We start from the raw sequence: 25108 nt of genomic DNA on the forward strand, positions 1-25108 counted from the left end.
CTGGATGCCAACTGGTCCTTTCACTTTCAGATTCTTTTCCTTTGCACCTCTCATCAAGTCAGAAACTGCACATCATGGCTGGAGCAGGTGGGGGGGGGGATTTGAACTTGGTGGATCGCCAACTCCAGTTGTATGGGTATCCTTCTGGGTTTTTGTTTGTTTTTAATGTGGATGATTTTTGCCTGTATGCATGTCTTGAACTATGTACATGCAATAACAGCAGAGACCAGGAGAAGGTGTTTGATTTCCTAGAACTGGAGTTATCAACAGTTGTGAGCCACAAACTGGGTGCTGTGAGCTACAAAGTGGGTGCTGGTAATTGGAGCCAGGTCTCCTGGAACAGTAGCCAGTGCTCTTAACCACCGAGCTGTCTCTACAGCCCCCTTTCTGATACCTATTTTTGTAGATCAGGCTGGCCTCAAACTCAGAGATTCACCCTCCTCTGCTTCTTAAGTGCTGGGGTTAAAGGTGTGTGCCAATACCACTTGGCAGCTGCTTTCTGGTACCTTTTTTTTTTTTTTAATTTTTTTTAAAAATTTTTATTTACTATGTATACAGTGTTCCGCCTACACATATGCCTATAGGCCAGAAGAGGGCACCAGATCTCACTACAGATGGTTGTGAGCCACCATGTGGTTGCTGGAAATTGAACTCAGGACCTCTGGAAGAGCACCCAGTGCTCTTAACCTCTGAGCCATCTCTCCAGCCCGCTTTCTGGTACCTTTAAAAGCTATCACTGCAGGTGTCATACATCCATATTTCCCAAATATGTATTTCTTATCCTGACCTCTATTCTGAACTCATACCAGGATCTCAGCTTATGTCACCCACATATAGAATGGGTCTTCTCTCCTCAGTTAAATCTCTTGAAATACTCTCACAGGTACATTCTAAATCCCACCAAACTGACCATCAAAATTAACCATCACATGATTACAGTCCAAAATACTCATCGTAAGTTGAAACAATCATGTCAAATGCATTTAATCCACCTAACCTTCTTACTATCATCGTTTAGCAATGCTGTATATTGCAGAGTATCAGCTGTTTAGCTTTGTGATTGCACAGTCAGCTGTGAGCTATGGCTCACCCCACTGCCCAGCATCACAAGAAAGTATCATACAATATACTGCTGGGGGAAAGTCAAAATGTAAAATTCAAAGTCCAGGTTCTCCTGAATGTGTATCACCTTCGCATGAAGAACTGTATGTCAGGACCACCTATAATTGTAAGCCTCGTTTTATGCACAATAAAAACACCAAAAAGTGAAAATGAAAGCAAATCAACATTTGACAGTATGCCTCCAGCAAACTATGAGTAGAGGAAACCTATAGAATGGACAGTAAGAAGAGGAAAATACAACAGTGCCTCCTTGTCTGAAGGAGGTTCCTTAGTTTCATCGCTGTCTCAGTGACCCACTGTCAAATCAAAGTTATGTTAACTAAGGAAATTGATGAATGTGCAGAGTCATCCACAGAGCAAAAGGAAAGTGAAAAAGAAGAAACTGAGCTGAATGTGTTAGCGCTAGGTATGCTGGGAAGAGCCAGGGAAAAAAGATATCCACTGAGAATCCTGGAAAACATCTCCAGCAAATAAGTGGAGAGAGCTGCAATCTCAAGAGGAAGCTGAGATGTACAAAGCCATAAACATCAAAGCAAGTTGGAATTATGAATATAAATCTTTGCAAACACCGAATGAAATAGCAGTAGTATCAAGTGGGATTTAAAAAAAAAAAACAGTAACAATATCATGCTTCAGGAAGAAGTAAATGGGGATACTATCCAGAAAAGATATTAAGATATTAAGGCTAGACTCCTGTAAGTTACTATAATTACATAATTTCTACTAATCAAAAAATAGTAGAAGTGTGAAATTTGCAAATTAGTAGAGGGGGGAAATATAATGATGAAATCAATAAAATGAAAAGTCAATTAAAAGAAACAGGACAATGGGAAATAAATAGAAAGTAAAAAGGAGATTTGAAATCAAATATACTCATAACAATGTTAAATGTCATAGATTAGTATTTCAATTAAAATATAAAGACTATCTGATTAATAATTTCTATTTGTCCCAATATGTCACAAAAAAAAGCAATCTTCTAAAATATAAGGACAAGAAGATTGAAAGTAAAACAAAGAAAATATGACAGACATATACTAATTAAAAGAAAGCTGTGGGAACTGGAGAGATGGTTCTGTGGTTAAGAGCATGCGCTGCTCTTGCAGAGGACCATGGTTCAGTTCCTAGCACCCATGTAGTGGATAACGACAACCTGTTAACTCCAGTTCCAGAAGATCTGACAGCCTCTTCTGACCTCAACAGGCCCCAGCTGTGCACATGCTGCACATACATGCATGCAGATAAAACACTCACAAAATATAAGTTTTTAAAGATCTTAAATGAAAACATGTTCATAGTTGAGCAGTGGTGGCACATGCCTTTAACACCAGCACTTGAGAGGCAGAGACAGGTGGATCTCTGAGTTCAAGGTCAGCCTGGTCTACAGAGTTCCAGGATAGGGCTATAGAGAGAAACCCTGTCTTGAGCCCCCCCCCACCACCCCCCAAAAAACCTTAAAAGAGAAAGCTGGTAGTATAGCAACTGTATCAATGTGGGATAAATTCTACTTTTAAGACATTTCTAAGCAGATCTGGTGGTGCAGTTCTGTAATCCCAAATACCTGAGAGACTGAGATGGGGCATCAGAAATCAAGACTTACTTTGGCTACAGAGTGATTCAAGGCCAGCTCTCATAAGTTAGTAAGACCCTATCTCATAATAAAAAAGTAAGAGAAAAGGGACGGAGTTATAACTCAGTAGTAGAGCATACGCCCAACATGTGAAAGACCCCAGTTCAATCCTCAATACTGGAATAAAAAGGTATTATTAGAGAAAAGATGGCCACTTTATATCGGTACAAAAAGTTCATTGTGTGAGGAACAAATGCTATGGTAAAAGCTGGTCACACCTAAAGCTGGCCGTAGTAACATAAACCTGAATTCTCAGTAAGTAGGAGGCTCAGGCAGGAGGATTCTAAGTTAAAGGCTGGTCCAGGGTACTCAGCAAGACCTTGTCAAAGAGCAGAAACAACAACAAAATTCTGTATGCACCTAATAAGACAGTTTTGTTTTTTGTTTGTTTTTCTTTGCTGAGGATAGAACTCAGGGCATTGAAGATATCAGTCAAGGGCTCTATGCTCAGATATATCTCCAGGCCAAGATAGTCTCAAAATATATAAAATAGCTAGGCATGGTGGCATAGGTCGTTAATCCTAGCATTCATGAAGCAGGTAGAACTCTGTGAGTTCGAGGCCAGCCTGATCTACATAGTGAGTTCCAGGTCAGCCAAGGCTACATAGGGAGACCTTGTTTTAAAACAAACACATATATGTGTTATATGTGTGTGTGTGTATCTTTGTTTAATATACGTTTAACATATATTAAAGCTGTCAAAACTAAAAGAGAATATAAACAAATCTATGATGATATTAGTATAATATTCAAAGATATCAACATGTCCAGTAATTGACAAAATAAGCAGTCAGAATATCAATAAGGATACTAAGGTCTGAACAACAGCATTAACAAAATTGATCCCTTGATAGAAAACTGTACCTCACAACTACAGCATACCTTCTGTCAAGTACATAAAACACTAAAAATAAGTTCTCACTGGGTGGTGGTGGTGCACACCTTTAATCCCAGCACTCAGGAGACAGAGCAAGGCAGATCTCTGTGAGTTCGAGGCCAGCCTGGTCTACAAAGCAAGTTCCAGAACAGCCAGAACTGTTACACAGAAAAACCCTGTTTTGAAAAACAAACAAACAAAAAAATCTCTTAAGTCAAGCATGGTAGCTCATCTGTAATCCTAGGACTCATGAGGCAAGAGGATTACTGCGAGCTCAATACCAGCCTGGGCAGTAAGTATAAGACCCTGCCTGCTGCCCCCCCCCCCCCAAAAAAAACATAAAATAAACTAATTAATTGACTCTACACTTAAGCCTTAAAGCAAATTTCAACCAATTTCAAAGTAGTGAAATCTTATAGAATGTCCCCTACAAACTAGAGTCAATAACTAAATTCTTATATATATTTTGAAATTAAGACACATGTTGAAAATAGAAATTGGAAAATATTTTAAATGGATTATGTTTTCCAGCAAGCTTCAGTCAGTCTGTCTGCCAGTGGGACCAACTCCACAGCCACAGAAAAGCATGCCAAAAAACCTCATTTTTAAGCCAACCTCTCCTGACAACAAATAACTTCTGCAGACAGACAAAGAGAGATGCAGAAGGGAAAAAATAAGGAGACTGGACGAGGCTCTAAAGCAGAGTTCTCAACCTGTGGGTTGCGACCCCTTTGGGAGTCACATAGCAGATATCCTGCATACCAGATATTTATGTTACAATTCAAAACAGTAGCAAAATTATAGTATGAAGCGGTAATGAAAATAGTTTTATGGTGGGGGTCACCACCACATGAGGAGCTGTATTAAAGGGTTGCAACAGCAGGAAGGTTGAGAAAGGCAGAAAATGGTCTGAAACCAGGTAGGAAACAGAAGAAGGCAGTGTTCCAAAGGCTGGCTGCGCTGCTGGGCATGGCTCATGCCTTTAATCCCAGAACTCGGAAAGCTGAGGCAGGAGAACCAGCCTGAGCGACAGACTTTGCCTCCAAAGTCTGCGAAGCCACTTTCTACTACACCGGTACTTTTAACACTACTCTTGCCCTTAAAACAGTCTTGTTATCCCAAACCACTCTTCAGTAAAATCTTTGGAAGGCAAAGAAGAAAGAAAATATTTTAAACATAATACAAATTACAAATGCTTGTAATTTCAGCACTCAGGAGGCCCAGACAAAGGGATCAGAAGCTCCAGGGTAGCGAGCTATGCAGTGAAAGCCAGTCCCAAAGGCAAAAACACATGAATAAAATGAAAGTTAAGGGGTGTAATTAAGTAATACTTGGAGGAAAACTGAAAAGCCTCAAATACTGTTTCACAAAAGCAGAGAGCTAAAAATGAATGACCTGAGTGCTATTTTAAAAAGACAAAAGAAGCAAAAAGCTCCCACTCCCATAATCCAAAAATCAAAAAATTAAAAGGCCTTATGAAATAAAACAAAAACAAACAATCAAACAAAAGCCTGGGCAAAATGAGAGGGAAGGTGGGAAGAGAGAATAGGAGTGGGGTAAATCCTTCAAACAGGATCTTTATGACCATTTTGTTCCAAAATTTGAAGATTCAAAAGAGATGGACAAATTCCTAGAAATACTCATGATTAAAAAAGAATGTAGAAAACCTAACTGATCCTAAGAAAATGATGTAAGTTGCATATGGAATATGTAGATAGTGTTTGCATCCCAATCAAAATTAAATTCACTGGAAAAACATCAAAACTGAAATATTAATTAAATATATATTAATGAGCTGTATTATTTTTAGAGGTATAGTAGTTAATATTGATAATATTTATATTATATCTATTTCTAGATAAAGTATTTGAAAGTGAAATATTATTTCAAGATTTGCATCTAAATAATCTTGGTTAGTCCTAGCACTTGGGAGGCAGGAGAATTTCAAGTCCAAGTCTGGGCTACACAGTGAGGCCTCATCTCAAATATGAGAAAAAAACACCTGTGAGGAGGAAGATGAAGAGGAGGAAGGGGAAGACGGAGAAAGGAAAAGTATATAGTTGAAATTAGATTGAAAACTGATAAAGATAAAAGTCAGAGGTGCAGGAGAGATCTCTATACTTGGGGTTGAATATCTAAAGAACTAAATCTGCAGTCATCACGGCCTCTCTTAGCTCTCACCTCATCCCTCACTGCTGCTTCCTCTCACGGGTGCTGCGGGCTCACTGGAGCACTCCAAGCCCATTTCTACTTCCAGAGACTTCCAATGATTATTTTCTCTGCTTAGCATGCTCTTTTTTGACATGGCTAGCTCCCCTGTTTCGTTAGAGGTCTCTTGGCTTTGTAGTTCAGTTTCTTATCAGAACGCTTTTCTCTGAATGCTATGAAATCACACATGACTGCGCTTCACCCTCCAGTTCGACTGGCAATGTAACCTTCCTGATGAGTGTGGGTTCGGCTCACTCCTCACTGCGGCATCTGAAAGTGACGGGCTCACTGTAGCTAACTCATATGTGAAATGAATACATTGGTGTTGAGTAAAACCAATAAAAATCAATGAAAGAGCACTTGAAGGAAGCCAAATATTTCAGAATTGTGTGCTCCCCAAGTGTGGCTGATGAGATGGCTCAGCAGGTAAGAAACCTGACAACCTGAGTTTGGGCCCTGGAATTCACAAAGTGATGAGGGAGACCTTCTTCAAGTTACCATTTAACCTCCACAAACGACACGCATACTGTGACACACACACACACACACACACACACAGGGGTGGGTATTGTAAATTTTTGTGATTTACTGTGTATCTGTTTCCGACTTGTGCCTCATCTCCACGATTTCCACCATGAAGAGATCAATAGGGAGACCTGGTCTTCTAACAGCCAGGACAGAATCCACCACAGCCTGAAAGAGAAGCATGGGGGTGGGGGAAGGGCATATTACCCAGACTGAAAGAAACTCCTGGTCCAAGTGACCTACCACCAGACTAACCAGGGAAAGGGCTTCAGGCTTCAAAGCCAAAGGCATGGCCACCATGTGCCACACTTGGCACATTTGCGTTTCTTAAGGCAGATTAATAGCAGAGCGTTCTGTTTCACAGGGCAGTGCCTTGTGAATTTGGTTATTGCGAATTTCTCATTCCTGATTTTGAGAAACAGCAAAGATGAGGAACAACAATATAATCAAATGATAAGCACCAGATACAAAGTGTTCCAGAACTGCCCAGGCAGTTTTGTCTTTACATTGCATATAGTTTACCTTTAGCAGTCAATCAAATAAACATTGATTTTTTTTTTTTGTTTTTTAAGACAGGGTTTCTCTGTGTAGCTTTGCGCCTTTCCTGGGACTCACTTGGTAGCCCAGGCTGGCCTCGAACTCACAGAGATCCACCTGGCTCTGCCGCCTGAGTGCTGGGATTAAAGGCGTGCGACACCACTGCCCGGCTGAGACTCTTATATATCAGCTCAGTCTTGCCACATTAAAGTGACAACCCTAACTACAAGGCAACTGCCAAAACAGCCTGCTCATGTGTCACCTGAAGTACTCAAGTATGGACCTTTAGGTTTAGCTGAATATACTGTCCAAGAGCTTCCACAAGAGATAAGCCACAGGAAGTCAAACCTCTCCCAACTTTCAAGTCATGTAAGCAGTAATGAGACACCTTAGGAAAATTAGTGCTGTGATCAATTGAATTTTAAACGCTTGCCTTCTTCTTTTATATTTCTGAAAAGTCATGTGCAATATTTGGTTGTCTTATAGAAAAGCAGAAGACTATCACCACATGTCTGGCTATCCTTGCTAGACAACAGTGGATCATATACCTCTGTTAACACGTCAGCCAGTTCCGCATGAACTTTGGTTCGCAGGGATGTTCTAGCCACATCTAAGAGGATTTCTCTTTTCATCTCCTTTTCTACTTTAATTTCATCCAAAACTTCAAGTGCTTTCGTCTTTGCAGCATCAAATCCTTCAGCTATGATTCTAGGGTGCAGGCCCTGGTGTAACAACATAAATACACAAATTACACAGCAACCGTGCAAAGTAAAAGGCAGCTACACTCTCTTTAATAAGTATGTGACCCACAGTGATGGCACTAATGTAAGTATGTATCATTCATAGATTATTTCTCAGGCTTCATATCTGAAACAATATTTTAAAATGTATATGAGTGTTTTGTCTGTGTGTATGTACATGCTTGTATATGCACCATGGGCATGCTGGTACCCACAGAGGTCGGAAGAAGAAGTTGGGCCCCCAGAAACTAGAGTCACAGATGGTTTTGAGTTATCATGAGGGTGCTGAGAACCAAACCCAGGTCCTCTGCTAGAGCAACAAGTGCTCTTAGCCACTGGGTCATCACTCCAGCCCTAAAACAATCTTAAAACTACAGAACAGTTGCCAGAAAAAAAAATATAAATTAATTCACTCATTTGGAGTGAGGGTCTTGATGCATGCATAGTTCTGTCTGGCTTCAAATTCATGATATTCCTGACTCAGCTTCCCTGATGCTGAGATGAAAGGTGTGTGGCACCATGATTAGCATAACAGTCAAAGCATTTTTTCAAAAGTTTCAACTACATCTAGGCACAAAATATTCCTTTGAATGCAGAGGGAAAGAGGCTGCAGTGACTTTGTGAAAAGTGCACCACAGTAATGGGTCGGATAGTCATCTCATGCCCCCACAGAATACATTCAGAACACCACAGAACTGCTCTTGCAGTATTGCCAAAAATGAATAACCTGAGCCTAATCATGAGGAAATGGGCATTACCATGTGAGGCACCATCTACAAAATAACTGGCCCACGCAACTTAAAAGTAGCAATGTCAACCAGGTGTGGTGGCGCATGCCTTTAGTCCCAGAACTTGGGAGGCAAAGGCAAATGGACCTCTGTGAGTTCAAGGCCAGCTTGATCTACATAGTGAGTTCTGGGACAGCCATGGCTATGTAGAGAGACCCTGTCTCCAAAAAAAAAAAAAAAAAGTAGCAATGTCAGGATTGTAGAGATGTCTCAAAAGTTAAGAGCACTTATTGCTCTTACAGCCAACCTGGATTCAGTTCCCAGAGCCCACATGGTGGCCCACAATCATCCATAATTCCAGTTCCAGGGGACATACTGTCCTCTTCTGAATTTCAAGGCACTAGGCACACATATGGTTGACATACATATATGCAGGCAAAACATGCATATCCATAAAATAAAAATAAATAAGCCTAAAGTATTGTTAAGTAGTAATTCCAGGCCAGCAAGATGGCTCAGGGGGTAAAGGTGCTTGCCACCAAGACGGACAACCTGAGTTTGCTCCCAGGACTGACTCTCACAGGTTGACCTCTGACCTCCACATACAACTAATAAGAGTAATTTTTTAAAGTAGCAATGCCATGAACTATAAAAGGTGCTTCAGGAACTATTTCAGCCTAAAGGAAACTAAAGGGACATGACAACTAAACACAATGCATTATCCTAGAGTTTCCTTTTTCTGTGAAAGACACTCTTATGACAAGCGATGAAATTTGAAAGAAATCTGCAGACTAGATAATAGTATACTCTGTGAGCTGTTGATGTGAAGACTAATTTCCTCTTTTATATACATATGTTGTGACTATATATGAGAATTCAGTGGTGCTAAAAATTATACACTAAGTGCTGGAAGGACATGGCTGTAACGCCAGCCCTTGGGAGACTGGGGCAAGAAGGTGGTGAGTTAGAAGTCACTTCCATCTACACAACAAGTTTGGGACCAGACTGAGCTACGTGGGGAAACCTGTCTCAAAACAGAAACAAACAAACAAACAAACAAACAAAACACAAAGAAAAAAGTCACGCTGAAATTAGGACACGTTTGCAACTTACTCTCACCCACTCAGAAAACATTTAAATGCCTAATATTAATTACATGTCTCACGGAAAACATAGCAGAGGTACAATAATGCTTTTAGAAACCTGGATAAATGCTATATGCTGATTCTTTGCAATATTCTTGCAACTTTTCTGTGAGTCTAAAATTCTGAGCAAAATCAATTTTTCTGAGAGAGTGTCTCATCATGAGCCCAAGCGGCCCTCAAACTTGCAATCTCTCCACTTCAGCCTCTTGAGTCCTAGAATTACAGAGGCATGTACCACCACACCTGGCTCACAAAATTAAAAGGTTTTCAAATACTGTTGAGACTGAGGATATAGTATATAGAGCAACTGCCTAGGATGAAAAAAGTCCTTGCTCTTTGAAATAGTCATCAAAAGAACTAGTAGTATTATTTATTCTCTTTTCTGGTGTGTTTGTGTATCTTTTCTATCTTTTATGTATGGTGTGTGGATGCTGGTGAATGTACATGCCACAGCATGAGTGTGAAGGTCAGAAGGTAACTTTGGAACCTTAGGTGTTGGTCCTTGCCTTCCACCTTGCTTGAGGCGGGGTCTCTTTTATTGCCATACTTTCCAGGCTTGCTGGCCTACGAGTTTCAGGGCTTTGCCCCATCTCCCGTAGGAACAGTGGGGTTACAGACACGTGTTGTCATGCTCAGCTTGACAAGGGTCTGAGGATTCAAACTCAGGTCCTCACACTGGAACAGCAAGCACTTGACCCACAGAGCCATCTCTCCACTCAACAGGACTGTTTACTTTGCAAAATAATACATAGACATTGTGAAAGCATGAACCACATGAAAGGCATAAACCACAGTTCCTTCCCTTCATTTCTTTGTGTTACTCCTATAATACTTAAAAGGTGACACTGAGCATTTGTGCTGGGCATAATTCTAAGGGCTCTATGTGAATTATCTCATTTGATCCTCTCAACAACAGTATAAAGTGGGTCCTATTATTGCTCTACACAGATAATGTAATTTGTCTTACATCAGCAAGCAGTTCAGAAATGGAGCCAAGATTTAAATCTGTAAGACCCGACATGGAGCCAAGATTTAAATCTGTAAGACCTGACACTCTAATCCAACCTGCTCTATTATCATTTGTAAAAATTTCCTCAATCTAGGTCTTCATAATTACTCATCTGGACTACTAGGAGAACCTTGATTGTGGATTCCTTAGAATTGTCCCCATATATTGAAAATGCCAATCTGTCCACAGCAGTCATTAATATGCTACTGTTTGGTCTGCTCACTACAACAGTGCTCCTCACCCTCCGAGATTGCCTTCCACTTTCTTCCCCAACCTCTTCACTCTCACACACATCCCCTCAAACTCCAGTAACACCAACTGCTTGTAGCTCTGTACCAATTCGAGGGTGGAGCTTCGGCCTGGAACACCATGTGCCTCACGTTCTATCCTGAAAACTCTGTGTTCAAGATCCTCACCTGGATGTTTCCTGGCTACTGCAGGCTAATTTAGCATCTCCATGTGACCCTGGTGTTTCTTTCATATCCTGTGCCTCACTTTATTAATGTTCAGATATACACTATGGATCTGGCGACATCTCACCACTGACACTCCCCTTTCTTCCTCACTTAACCCTGATTTTCAGAAGATGTCCATCTTTCACCTGTGCTTCAGGGGAATCTTAACCCCAGCTCAAGCAGTGGGGTCTACATCAGCCTAATCAACTCTCCTGACAGTGGTTATCAGTTTAAGAAAAGCATAAGACTGAGGTTGGCCCAAGGAAGGATTCCTATGCTATAGTTGGAGGAATGTCTTCATGTCTACCTCTCCTGCTGAGTCTCACCAAGGGAAATAAGTAGCCCTGACTTCCTCTGATGGTCTGACCTTCAAGATCCAGCTTAGAGTGAAGCCGTATTATATGCAGAAGAGCTTAGAGACCAAAAGGACCTGGGTACTTGATGGCTGATTGAACTTTTAAATTTACCAGTCACAGACCCTACCTTATCCCTCACTGCTCTCTTGTATGAGATGGTGATTTCTGCATAGTTTTAGTCAAGAGAGTTTTAGTCAAGTTTCTGCTGTTTAAACCCAAATCATTCTAAATGAGGTAAGTTACAGACACTGAATGGATAATTCCCAATACTAAATGGAACACAAAGAATCTCCACTTTGACCAGGTTAGGCTTCGCTGAGATAGTCTCTGAATGAGAGGGAATACTCAGATAATTCTATAAAAGATATGCAATGTTGAGAAAAGAATACGACTGAACAAAGGCACAGACATAGAAATGCGAATGATGATTCCATAGGCTAAGGAAAGAGGAGTCCAGCTAGGTGGTTTATAAAGAAAAGAGGAATTAGAAAATTAAACACATGCACAAGGTGAAAAGCCTTCAGTAATTTCTCCCCAGTTAATTTTAAAAGAACATAATTTTGTTTCAACTTTTATTAGTTAAATTTTTTGTAAGTATGAATCATGGGTATATGTGGGTTTTTTAACCTTTCTATACATCTTTAACTATTTTATATTTTTAAAAATATATAACTGCAATAAAAGCCATTAGTTTGGCAGAAAATAAAAATCAGTTTCCACTCACAATTGCCTAAGATTATCTTAATTGTAATTAGTTCTTATTCTCTAAAATTGAACTTTAAAAAAACTTCCTTTGAAATAGTGTGAAATTTTAATACCTCAGAAATGTAAAGATCAGCTTGTTTGAGCAATTCCCCAATGATGAGGACATTCGAGGTGGTGCCGTCTCCTGTGATGTGGTCCTGGGCTGCTGCCACTTTTGCTATGATGGAAGCTGTTGGGTGTTGAATTTGCTGGAAAAGGTAAACACCAGATTGAAAAAGACAGAGACTGTGATAAAGAAGGCCACTACACTGAAGATAACCCAAGGGTCAATAGTAAAATTAAGAAACAAACTTTATGCTGCACATTTACAGGTTTTACATTATCAATATTTGGTAAATGTCAAATTCAAAATTTTAAAGTTGAGAATTAATGAGGTTTGAACATTTTATGAAAGTCTTTGCTTCAAAACGCAATGACATTTCCAAGAAGAGATTAAGCCCTTCAATCTCAAAGATGAATACATTTATGAAAATGGCAAAGGACTTTTCTTTTTCCATGATTACAAAGACTACAATGAAGTGCTCCAAAAATATTAATTTGTAAGTATTCCTAAGCTATTAGACACTATAAACATTTGAAAATAGCCAAAATTCAGTTTGTTGATGTTTAAACCAACAACCATATCTCAAGACTGTAGTTTTTAGCTGATAGCCTTATCTGTTTGTTTGTTTGTTTTGTTTTTTTCGAGAGAGGGTTTCTCTGTGTAGCTTTGGCGCCTTTCCTGGAACTCACTTTGTAGCTCAGGCTGGCCTCAAACTCATAGAGATCCACCTGCCTCTGCCTCCCAATGGCTGGGATTAAAGACATGTGCCAGCACCACCCAGCGTTGATAGCCTTATCTTAAAAATACAAATTGTGATGCCAGACAGCAGTGGTACATGCCTTTAATCCCAGCCCTTGGGAGGCAGAGGCAGGTGAATCTCTGTGAGTTTGAGGCCAGCCTGGTCTACAGAGTGAGTTCCAGGACAACCAGAGCTACACAGAGGAATCCTATCTCAACCTCGCCCCTCCCCCCGAAAAAAATGGCTAGAGAGATAGTCAGCCATTAAGAGTATGTTCTATTCTTCCAGAAAAGTGGAGTTTGGTTCCCACCACCCATTAACAGGTGACTTACAATTGCCTTAAGTCCAGCTCCAGGAGATCTGACACCCTTCTCTGGCCTCTGCAGGCACCAGCATGCATGTGACATACACTCATACAAATAGACACTCGGGGCTGGAGAGATGGCTCAGTGGTTAAGAGCACTGGCTGCTCTTTGAGAGGTCCAGATTTCAATTCCCAGCAACCACATGGTGGCTCACAGATAGACACTCATACACATAAAATTTAAAAAACCAATAAACCTTGAAAAATGCAAACTATAAGATGGAAGCTATCCCTTAGTGGTAAAGAGCACTTGCCTAGCATATGCTCAATCCCTAGTGTTGCAAAAGTTATTTCTTAAAATTTTTTTTCAAGACAAGGTTTTCTGTGTAGTCCTGGCTGTCCTGGAATTCACTCTATTGACCAGGCTGACCTCATACTCAGAGATCCACCTGCCTCTGCCTCCTGAGTGCTGGGATTAAAGGTGTGCACCACCAAGCCTGGCTAAAATATTTTTTCTTTCATTTTATGTGCATTGATGTTTTCCTACATGTATGTCTGTATGAGGGTATCAGATCCCCTGGAACTGGAGGTACACAATTGTGAGCTGCCATGTGGGTTCTGAGAATTGAAGCTGGGTCCTCTGGAACAGCCAGTGCTCTTAACCACTGAGCCATCTCTCCAGCCCACAAAAAATATCTTTAAATAAATAAACTTGCATATGATATACAAAGCATACCCTTTCCCCACAGTGTTGAATCTAGAATCTTGCATGTGCTAGGGAAGTGCTCTACCACTGAGCTGCATACTCAACCTGTGTGCCATTTGTTAAATTAAGGCTTATTAACACCAGCAGCAGCTGGGCATTGTATTGAATGCCTAAATCCAACAGCCAGGAGGCTGAGGCAGGATGATGAGTTTGTGGCCAGCCATATTCTGTCTGAGAATATTCTGTCTCAGAAAAGAAAATGAAGAAGAGCATTAGCTCACCATCTCATGAAGCAGTACATTGCCGTCTTTTGTGAGTTTGATGTCACCTGCCCCAGAAACAAGCCTGTTCAAAGAACAATGGTACTTATTAACTCCACAAGTCAAGAATCAAAAAGCACTCACTCCCACTTCTTGCCATCCACTGTTCTAAACACAGATGATTGAGCTTGGAAATTATCCATCGAATGAGGTGAAACTGTGGTAATGACTGCCACTTGCATCTCATAGATTTCTCCCAGGTGACCTTCTAGTGATTTCATTCCAAATGGAACATTTATGGGCTTACAGAGTAGCTGATGGGTTATAAACATTGGCTAATGAAAAGTATAAAACAAAGAACAAATCTGCAAATTTCCTGTAGGTTCTTTATTTTGGTAAATGTCATAATTCAGTCACTGAATTTAGTTGCCTCATCCCTGCATTTATTAAATGCACCAAGCTCTGTCAATTCTACACTTTAAATACCTTTAAATCTTCACCTCTTCTCTCCAATTTTATTATCATTTCTAGACTGCTTAGACAGCTATCTTGTCTCCAAATTTGAATCAACTCTCTGCACTCTATTTTTCTAAAAGGCAATGTGACTCAGTTTCCTGACCAAGAATCCTGCAGTGAATTTATATTCTCCACCATCTTCAAGGTAAAAGTCAAAGTAATTTAACAGTAACATGCTTGGCTTTTTCCCAAACTCTCCTGTTCCATCGATCATCGTTCCCACAGTAGGTCTTTCAGTCCCCCTTCATGCATTATAATGTTAATTTCTGATGGATTTACACCACTGGGAGGCCTTTATTCCCTTCAGCAACTGCTCAATTCATTCTTCTACAACTCTGATCAAACATCACCTGTTATCTGAGAGGCTTTTCCTTTAGCCATCGGTAATTGGACCCTTTCCTCTGTAAAATCGTTTACATCTATATATAATTGACACACCTGTCACTACCATGTCACCTTAAGAGCAGATGCTATCTCAAGGGCTGGAGCGATGGCTCAGTAGTTAACAGCACTTGCTGTTCTTGCAGAGGATCTGATCTTGGTTTCCGTCACCCATATCAGATAGATGGCTCACAACTGCCTATAACTCAAGTTCGGGGGATCTGACACCCTCTGACCTCTGGGGGCATCTGCACACACACCTGATGCACATAAACTCAGACAGGTGCACACACGTAAGTTAAAATAAATCAACCTTGTTTAAAGAACAGAAACTATCTCATCTGTTTTCCCAGCATCTAGTGTTAAGTGGCCTCATTTACTATTAATATTAGTTTGCTCATTCCTTTCGGGGTGTCACTTTCCTAAGAGACCTTTTGTTCTTCCCACTCTCTTCCTACGTAAAACAATGGTGCCAAATAAACGTATGTCCAAATGGATGGATAACTAGAAAGAACTCTAGGTACAGCGAGTTGCAAGAACTTGATTAAGTACTAACAGATGGAAGATGATGGATCCTGAATTTGAACCTATGCCTGCCTAGCTCCAAAGCCAGAACAACACCCTGCCAAGTCAAAACAATCCTGTCTCCGGTGGGGCTGCAGTCCAACGTCTGCTGAGCGCGTGCACAGGGTTAAGTTCATCCCCAACAGGAGAGGCGGGGAGTAAGCTCCAGAAGCGTTCAGGACTTAACGTTTCCAGCGAGCCACGGTAGGAATAGGCTGTTTATGAACCCTAGTGAAAGGGGAGGGTGTCACAGATTCTACGGGCAGGGCCTTTTCTCCTCGGCAAACAGGCTAGAGATCTCAGAGAGCGGAATGTGAGAGGGAGGAAAACCGGGCGGCTAAGCGCTGCAGCTCTGCTCGCCGTTCTTCACTGCACATCAGCAGCAGCCTCAAAGGGCGCCGCGACACCCCACACACCCTAGCGGCGGCATCTCACATTTTTAGTGCGCCCTTAGGACCCAAGCTGGGCCGCAGCACATCCTGCAGCCCTCGGGCGGCGCATATGTTCACAGCCAAGGCCGCCTGGCTGCGCGTCACCTCGGCCCCAGGGTTGGCGACTTTGATCGCAGCCATGGGTTCAACGGTTCCGCCCTCAAACTGCGGAGTCGGAACCCTGGCGCCACGCCCACACTCCTGAGCTTCGGCCAATCGATCCCATAACAGGAAGTGACGCTATCACGCCTCGCCGGGACGGAAGCCTGAATCGCCGGCCCAAACATGGCGTCCTCCGCTTCTGCTGGGACTCCGGCGGGGAAGCGGGTGGTCAATCAGGAAGAACTGAGGCGGTTGATGAAGGAGAAGCAGCGCCTGAGCACCAACCGGAAGAGGATAGAATCTCCGTTCGCCAAGTACAACCGTCTGGGGCAGTTGAGCTGCGCACTTTGTAACACGCCGGTCAAGAGCGAGCTCCTGTGGCAGACCCATGTTCTGGGGAAGCAGCACCGGGAGAGAGTAGCCGAGCTGAAAGGCGCCAAGGGAGCAACCCCGGGACCGTCGGCCAGCGCGGCGCCTCAGCCCATCAAGAGGAGAGCGACGGATGCGGAGAGCCATGACGCCAAGAGAACCAAGGCCTCCGTGGGGCCTCAGGTACAGCCCTCCACCTCGGCCTCGCCCGCCAACTTTGAGAAATCGGGAAAAGAGGCCGCTAGGGCAACCTCCAGTAAACCTTCTGGACTCGGTTTACTCCCTGATTATGAAGATGAGGAAGAGGAGGAGGAGGAAGAAGAGGGAGGTGGAGAAGGAAGAAGGGACAGCAGCAAGCATCTTCCAGATGCACAGGGCAAAACCAAAGAACATTCGCTTGCCTCTTCGACAACGAGCAATGTGCTGCCAAATGATCCCTTTAATACAAATCCTCCCAAGGCCCCCTTAGTTCCTCATTCAGGGTCAATTGAGAAAGCAGAAATACACGAAAAGGTGGTGGAAAGGAGAGAGAACACCGCCGAAGCATTACCGGAAGGGTTCTTCGACGACCCTGAGGTGGACGCAAAGGTCCGGAAGGTTGATGCCCCCAAAGATCAAATGGACAAAGAGTGGGACGAGTTTCAGAAGGCCATGAGGCAAGTCAACACTATTTCCGAAGCTATAGTTGCCGAAGAGGATGAGGAGGGACGGTTGGATCGGCAGATTGGAGAGATTGATGAGCAGATTGAGTGTTACCGTCGGGTGGAAAAGCTGCGGAATCGCCAGGATGAAATAAAAAACAAACTTAAAGAGGTTCTGACCATAAAGGAATTGCAGAAGAAGGAAGAAGAGAATGTGGACAGTGATGACGAGGGAGAATTACAGGATTTGCTGTCCCAGGATTGGCGGGTGAAAGGGGCTTTGCTGTAAGGTTTTGAAGATCCAAGCTTTCCATCATTCTCCGCTACCCCGTAAAAAGTGCTGTGTTTACTTGTGTTACTCCAGCCTTGGGTACCCTGAGTTGTTGAGATAAAATAAGCTAGTGAGCAGTAATACTTCGGGGAAGGTACAGCGGTGCTATTTATTATAAAATGTTTGAAGCAAACCTGTTTTTGACATTTTTGAAATTATAACTGCAAATTGCCAACTTTTTCCGTGTTTACAGACTTAATGTTGATTTTCAGTTGTAAATACTGTATATAGCTAAATATATATTTACATAAGTCACTGTTTTGAAACTTATAAATAGAAGTCAGACCAAAAAGACACAAGTTTCTATGACCTCGATGTGCATATGTATTTTCGAGCCTTAAACTCCAGGGTTTGGGGCTCTGGGGAGGTTGTTTTTAAAAGGCTACTGATAAACACGTATATTTTTTCATAAAGCACTGAATGAGTATTCTGTTTTCAAAAGCATACTTCATGAGATCATTGAGAAAAACATGCCACAAATGCCCAACCTCCTTAAGCCAACATTTCTTTGGACAAGACCAATGATTGTCAAAAATGTAGGTCAGTATCACCTGTGAAACGTTTGATTGTGCATGGAATGTCAAATCACCTATGCAACATTAGTGCCTGAACCCTGGCCTTAGATTCCACAAATCTAAAGGGGTCCAGATGACAATAGTCTTGAATGTTCCCAGGTTATTCTAATATATGCCCACATTAGAGAGCAGCTGCCCTAAGTCCAGACCTATTTCTATATTATTTCAGGGTTGGTTTTCCTCTAACATGTTCTGTAAATTTGCTGCACTCCCTGCCCCACAGTGGTGTTAGGCATCCTATCCAGGGCCATGAGTACATACCACCACTGAGCTGGTTTTCGAGTGAAGGAAATATTGCCTTTTATTTCTACCCCATTGAGGCTGAAATTTGATTTTTGTGGTAAATTAGGCTTGTGTTTACCGGTTCTTTCAATTGCAGGAAGATGTTTATGTTGCTAAGAAAGCAATGACAATTGCCTTATACTAACTGTTGATAGTTTAAAGTACTCCACTCCTCCAAAGTACTTGGAGGATGAGGTGTTCAAAAAGGAAAATAAATAGCAGTATTTTATATACAGCATGTTCAAATTTAATAATAATAATAGCTAAGACATACTATTTGTTCTAAGCATAAGCCAGACAGGATTCTAAATACTTTACTTATATTAACCCATTCTAGTTCAGACTTTATAGGGGGAAGCCCAAGAAAAACTGTCTGAAAAGCCTTAAAAACTATGGGCTGGAGAGATGGCTCAGCAGTTAAGAGTTCTGGCTGCTCTTCCAGAGGACTCTGGTTCAATTCCCAGCAACCACATGGCAGCTCACAACTGTCTATAGCTCCAATTCCATGGGATCTGGCACCTTCACAGGTATACATGTAGGCAGAAACACCAATACACATAAAATAAAAATAAATCTTAAAAAATGTTTTATAAAAAACAAACAAACAAACAAAACTGATGTGGTGATTCACACCTGACACTCAGCTTTTGGGAAACCTAGGGAGATGCTGAAGTTTGGGAAACGCCTGAACTACATAGTGATATCATGTCCAAAATGGAGAAGAAAAAAAAAGCCTTAAGTTCTAAAGAATTGTTCCTCCAGGCAATGAGGAACTAAATGGAGGGGTTTTTGTCTTTAAACAAGATTCTGTGATGATTAGGTGTTACTCTAGTTGTCGTATATGGTATAGACAGAGCACAGGACAAGGAACTGGGAAATTACATAGAAACTACTTCGAAAGTAAAGTGACTGGCCGGGCGGTGGTGGCGCACGCCTTTAATCCCAGCACTCGGGAGGCAGAGCCAGGCGGATCGCTGTGAGTTCGAGGCCAGCCTGGGCTACCAAGTGAGCTCCAGGAAAGGCGCAAAGCTACGCAGAGAAACCCTGTCTCGAAAAAACCAAAAAAAAAAAAAAAAAAAAAAAAAAAAAGAAAGTAAAGTGACTAAAACTGACTAGTTATGGACGAAGTGGGGAGAAAGTGACAAAATTCCTCAGGAAAAGCTAACATATTAAAGATGTGTATTTTATGTATATGAGCGCTTTGTTTTCATCCATACCAGAAGAGGGCATCAGATTCCCTTACAGATGGTTGTGAGCCACCCCGTGGTTGCTGGGAATTTGACCTCACAACCTCTGTAAGAACAGCCAGTGCTCTTAACCTCTGAGCCACTTCTTCAGCCCTCAAGAGCTAACATTTTAATGACTAGAAGTAGAAAAAAAAATGTAGAACGGATAAGGATAGGCTGTCAAAGGATCTTCTTTTAGGTGTGGGTACCAAGAAGACACTGTCTGATGTGGTATGTGCCACACATTATTAATTGTGCTGCCTGTGACACAACGTCTGAATCCTCTGACTGCCTACTAATTAGGGGTAGCCATTTCAGTTTGATAATCACAAAGGGTGGACCTGCCTCAGGTGTATTCTCCCCACACTGAGAATTTTCAGTTTCAGCATGCAAGAAAGTACCTAGGAGGGTTCAAAGGTGAATGATGATCTGCAAGTGCACCTTCATTAGAAATACAAAGCTGGCTGGGCAGAGTTGGCCCACACCTTTAATCGCAGCACTTGGGAGGCAGAGCCAGGCAGATCTCTGTGAGTTTGAGGCCAGCCTGGTCTCCAGAGTGAGTTCCAGGACAAGCACCAAAAGTACATGGTAGGTCATATCTGTAATCCTAGCAGGAGGATTCCTGTCATTTTGAGGCCATACGTTTGACAGAAGACGCTATCTCAAAAAACTGAAGTGCAAAAAAATAAAATATAAGCTATTAAATCTAGTAGCCATTTTAAACAGGTGAAGTTAGTTTCAATGTTTTTACTTACCCTGCTATTTCCAAAATATTAAATTTCAGTAAGTGATAAAGACTACTGAGTACTCTTGCATACATTTTTGAAATCTTGAGTGTATCTAACAACACACACGTAAGTGCCCATTAGCCTCTGGTGACCTATGGCTTCCTTAAAGGACAGCACAGATCTAATAGTGACATAGGTGAAGAATGGAAACATGCTGAGGAAGTAGGCATAAAGGGTTAATTCCTGGCATCAGTGGAGGTTAGGTGTGGTAAGGTAGTTTATCACTGAATGTCAAGATGTAAAGAGTAAGGTTGGTTTTTAGTCGTCTCTCTGTGTGTGTGTGTGTGTGTGTGTGTGTAGATGCACATGAACTACTACATCAAAATTGGATCTCAGTAGTCCTTATTAAGAACAGTAGGAAGGACCCCTGTCATAACCAGTGCTCAGGGAGTCCTTGTTGAATTTGAGACCAATGGAACAGCTATGGGAGTGAGCAGCTCCACAAACTGCAAAGATCCTTACATCCCCTGAGCTGAGTCGGAGGTCTGATGTTCAACTGTGCTGTTCCTTGACAGAATTAGTTCCAAGGATTCTTTCTAGCCACAGCTCTTTATAGAGAGGTCTCTAATTCAGCCATCATCACAATACACAATTATTGTAAAGGGCAAAAGGTTCCTTTTCCATTTCATCAAAAACACTCCATTCCCCAACTTGGAAGAAAAAGAATACTAATCTAAATGGATTTCAAATAAACATCTGTCCAGTGCTTTACAGTTAGGAAATGGTTTCACCTGTATTTCTTTTTTCTTTTTTTTTTTTTGGGGGGGGGGTTGTTTGTTTGTTTGTTTTGTTTTGTTTTTTGAGACAGGGTTTCTCTGTGTAGCTCTGCGCCTTTCCTGGAACTCACTTTGGAGACCAGGCTGGCCTCGAACTCACAGAGATCTGCCTGGCTTTGCCTCCCAAGTGCTGCGATTAAAGGCATGCACCACCACTGCCTGGCTCACCTGTGTTTCACTTACGATGGAAGTAATGGCTGCTTTTCTGGTATTGCAGGGAAAAGAAAATAATATAAAATTTAGACCTAAAACCTTTAATAGTAACAAACATCAGATTAATCTGGACTAATAAAGCAAAGCAGTTGGCAACAGAAAGCCCAGTTCAAGCTCCTGCTCCACTTTATGTATTTCTTTTGCAGTACTGGGGATTTAAACCCAGGGCCTTAGGCATGCTAGGTAAGGGTTCCATCACTGAGCTGTATCCCCAGCCTGCTCCACCTTTAAGTGGCTAATGATCTTAGCCAAGTCACCTCTAAACTTCAGTTTGCTCAAGTATCAAATGAAAACACATAGTCCTCCTCATGGGTATGCAGTGAGTCTGTGGGCTCATTCTAAATATAGAATAGAAAATCTTAATGTAAAATACATTTTCTTATCAGGATATACAGGAAAACCCTGTCTCAAAAAACAAAGGAACAAAAACAAAAAAACATTTTCTGTCAGAGAAGCACCAGTTGCCTAGCAACTTGACAGATAATGCAGAAAATCGAGCTTATCAGTGGGCATGATGGTTAAATGGACATTAGTCTTTTTTTTTTTTTTTTTTTTAAACTTCAGGGCTGAGGACTGAACCCAGGGCCTTGCACTTGCTAGGCAAGCGCTCTACCACTGAGCTAAATCCCCAACCCTGGACATTAGTCTTTTTAGAACTAAATGTCTGTGTGATGCCAAGAAGAGGTTTAGGTTTCAATGGGAACAAAAGCCACCCAATTCACTGAATTTCTTTTCTTGTAGATTTTACTGCATCTGCCTCGTGTCTTCTTATATGGAATTTCCACCATCAGCCCATCTCATCCATTCATGTGGGTTTGAATATCTATCTATCACCTTTGTACTGAAGGGTCCAAGTTTATATCAACTTTGACTTTTTTTTTTTTTTTTTTTTTTAAGCTAGGACTTCAACCTACAGCCAGGGCAGAGCTAAGAGCATTACAAAGATGTAGAGCCAAAGCCCTGATCACACCATACCACACTACCAGTAAATGCCACTGTTGTTTAAGTCCTTGAGAATTCGGTTTCTATATGTAGGTATATTCCTAACCAATGAAATGGTGGTTTTCTGCCTCTTCTGCTTTACCGCCCTGCCTAACACTGTATTCGTATGTTTAATAAGTGCTCTAAATTTAGCGAATCTCAAATAGCTTTCATGCTTTCTAAAATTTCCCCTTCACCTCTGGGAAGTGGAGCTACCAACCTATCCAGGAGCTGAAGGCAGCCCCTGGGAGTGATCCAGACCCTTTCCTCACCTTCCAAGTCTAGGGCATTAGTTAGATCTTGTTCTACTCTAAAGAATGCCCAGAATCTCTGCTGCTATCTGCCTTGGTTCTAGCCATCCATGTCTCTTAGTCCCTGTTGCCTTGCCCTGCTGCCCAGCCACTTTAACAAAGTATAGTAATCCTTTTAAAATGTTCAATTGTCACTCAAAGCCCTTTATTATGTTTCCATGACACTGAGAAATAAAAAGGCCAATCCCTTATTAAGCCTACATGGCCTTAAGGGGTAGCTAAATGTTCCTTACAAACTGACTCAATGAGCCCCATTGAGGACAGAAGGGGACAGGAAAACATAATTGTCCTACATTGGAAGCAGTAATATAATAAAGTGTCAGTTCAGCATATTGAATGTGTGTGTTAGAGGGTGTGAGTGACTGGGACAAGGGGTGAGAAAAGAGATTTAAAATGTGAGCTAGCTTTGAGGAAGGAGAAAAAAGTGGACCGAGACAGAGATAGGCAAAGTGTACAGACTTCTCGGCAAATAGTAGCTTCATGTACACAGAAAGAAGTGTGAGGTAGGACAGATGTCTGTGGGGGTTAGATTATAAGTAACCTTATATGCTTCATCTAAATTTAGTGTTTAGACTCCTATTCAAAATCAGAATTCCCATGTGGTAAAGAAAAGGGCAGAAACACAGTTCTTGTCCTCAATCAGAAGAAGACAGCGATACTGACAGTATGGAATGAATGCTCTCTCTATCTGGACTTCTTGCAGTTAAGGACTGCCTCTCTGGCCACGCTTCTAAAGCCATCCAGAGGAGATAGTGGGGGGAAGAGAGAAGCCTTCCTTTTTAAAGACCCTAATACTTAGTTAGGGGAAGACCTTGGAATTTCACTTCTAGTTCTAGAAACTATTTAGGAAGTTTTCATTATGGGGCAGTGGTGGCACACACCTTTAATCCCAGCAACTCGGGAGGCAGAGGCAGGTGGATCTCTCTGAGTTCAAGACCAGTCTGATCTACAGAATGAGTTCCAGGACAGCAAGGTTACACAGAGAAACCCTGTCTTAGGTGGGGGTGGGGGGACAGGCATAGTGCTTCAAGTCTATAATCCCAGAATTTGGGAGGTCCAGATATGAGGAGTAGGTGTCCATGGCCAACCTTAGCTACAGAATGAGTTCCAGGCAAAGCCTGGGCTACAGGAAATCCTGTCTCAAAAAACAAAACAAAGTTTAAAACACAAACACTAACTAAAACCCAAGATAAAGAATGTCAAATAGAGAGGTTCTGTTTTGCTTAGTTTATGTTTGGGGCCTCAAACCCAGTGCCTCACACCTGACTAGACAGACACTACCATTGACCTACAGCCCCAGTCCCAGGGTCTGTTGGACTAGAGCCTCCTGACTTTCAGTGGGAGCTCTGGAGAGAGTTCCAAAGGATGTTTTGCTAGGGGACACCTAGGCAGCAACATCAGACATCAACATTAAGCTATGGGCAAAGGGCTGTCTCACTTGGTCCAAACAGGCCCATCCTTAAGGCAGTGGTTCCATAACTATTTCCACTGTCCAGCCTGGCCTAGGAGATTGCTGGTCACTGGCTCTCCACTGGGGCTGTGGGAACAGCATTATAAAATATTTCAGACAGTCTGCACTGGCAGAAACCAGTGATTAACAATAGAGAACCCCACCCAACTATGATCTGAAGAAATGATAATGGAACCTGCCTCATCATCACTGTAAAGATGAAATCAACACATACTTGCACACACTGCTTGACATTGTCCAGTATGAGAAGCACTTGATAATACTAATAATAAGCACTCACTGAGTATTCCTTTTCTGTCAGCTACCACGTAAGAGTTTAGAGGAAATTCAAAGACAGCTGTCAACACCCTGTGACAGTAGGGACCATGTCTGACAGTACTGATCTAGTACCCAGCCAATGCTTTGTTGACAGAGCTGACACACAATACCTGTTCACAAAGTTAACTGAAAAGTAGCCCCCAGCTCTTGAGAGGCAGAGGCAGGAGAATCTCTGAGTTCAAGGCTAGCCTGGTCTACAGAGTTCCAGGACAGCCAGGGCTACAAAGAGAAACCCTGTATCAAAAAAACAAAAACAAAACAAAACAAAAAAGTAGCCCTTCAAGAAAACTACAAGTGGCACAGTGGCACCCTCCTTTAATCTCAACACTCAAGAGGCAGAGGCAAGCAGATCTCTGAATTTGAGACCACCATGGTCTACATAATGAGTGTCAGGCCAGGAAGGGCTATATAGTGAGAGCCTGTCTTAAAAAAAAACTCCTAAAAGGGATACAATCTTATTGTAAATAACATAAGAGATTTGGTAGGACCAGTTATTTATTAATCTACCAGTATAGGCAGTAGAAAGAGGGGTAACTATATCATGCTGGCAGGGCATGGTGTGCTGCATGGCTATAATCTCAACACTCAGAAGGCTAAGGTAAGAAGATCATATATTTGACATTAACCTGGGCTACATATTAAGATGCTGGTTTTAAATAAAAAAGTCTCACTTCTACCCCTCC

The 25108-nt window shown here is 41.9% G+C and overlaps 2 protein-coding genes across 3 annotated transcripts in view; one reads left to right on the forward strand and one right to left on the reverse strand.

Moving 5' to 3' along the window:
- The window catches only part of Cct6b (chaperonin containing TCP1 subunit 6B), a 60249-nt gene that overhangs the window by 24935 nt on the left and 10206 nt on the right, over positions 1-25108 (reverse strand). The window contains exons 1-5 of one of the 2 annotated variants that reach the window (XM_006990068.4): positions 16046-16301; positions 14171-14234; positions 12151-12285; positions 7448-7621; positions 6427-6530 (exon numbers count right to left, since the gene is read on the reverse strand). In XM_006990068.4, the coding sequence (XP_006990130.1) occupies positions 6427-6530; positions 7448-7621; positions 12151-12285; positions 14171-14234; positions 16046-16182 (614 nt within the window). In that variant the 5' untranslated portion in view covers positions 16183-16301. Of the gene's footprint in view, positions 1-6426; positions 6531-7447; positions 7622-12150; positions 12286-14170; positions 14235-16045; positions 16302-25108 lie in introns of those variants that run through there. The other variant, XM_016008348.3, reaches the window with a different exon arrangement.
- Positions 16239-18574, forward strand: Znf830 (zinc finger protein 830). The gene has a single exon (XM_006990070.4). The coding sequence runs from the start codon at positions 16327-16329 to the stop codon at positions 17440-17442; it is 1116 nt and encodes a 371-aa protein (XP_006990132.2). The 5' UTR covers positions 16239-16326; the 3' UTR covers positions 17443-18574.

Source organism: Peromyscus maniculatus, chromosome 8 (genome assembly GCF_049852395.1).
Source record: "Peromyscus maniculatus bairdii isolate BWxNUB_F1_BW_parent chromosome 8, HU_Pman_BW_mat_3.1, whole genome shotgun sequence".
In the NCBI taxonomy this organism is placed as follows: domain Eukaryota; kingdom Metazoa; phylum Chordata; class Mammalia; order Rodentia; family Cricetidae; genus Peromyscus; species Peromyscus maniculatus.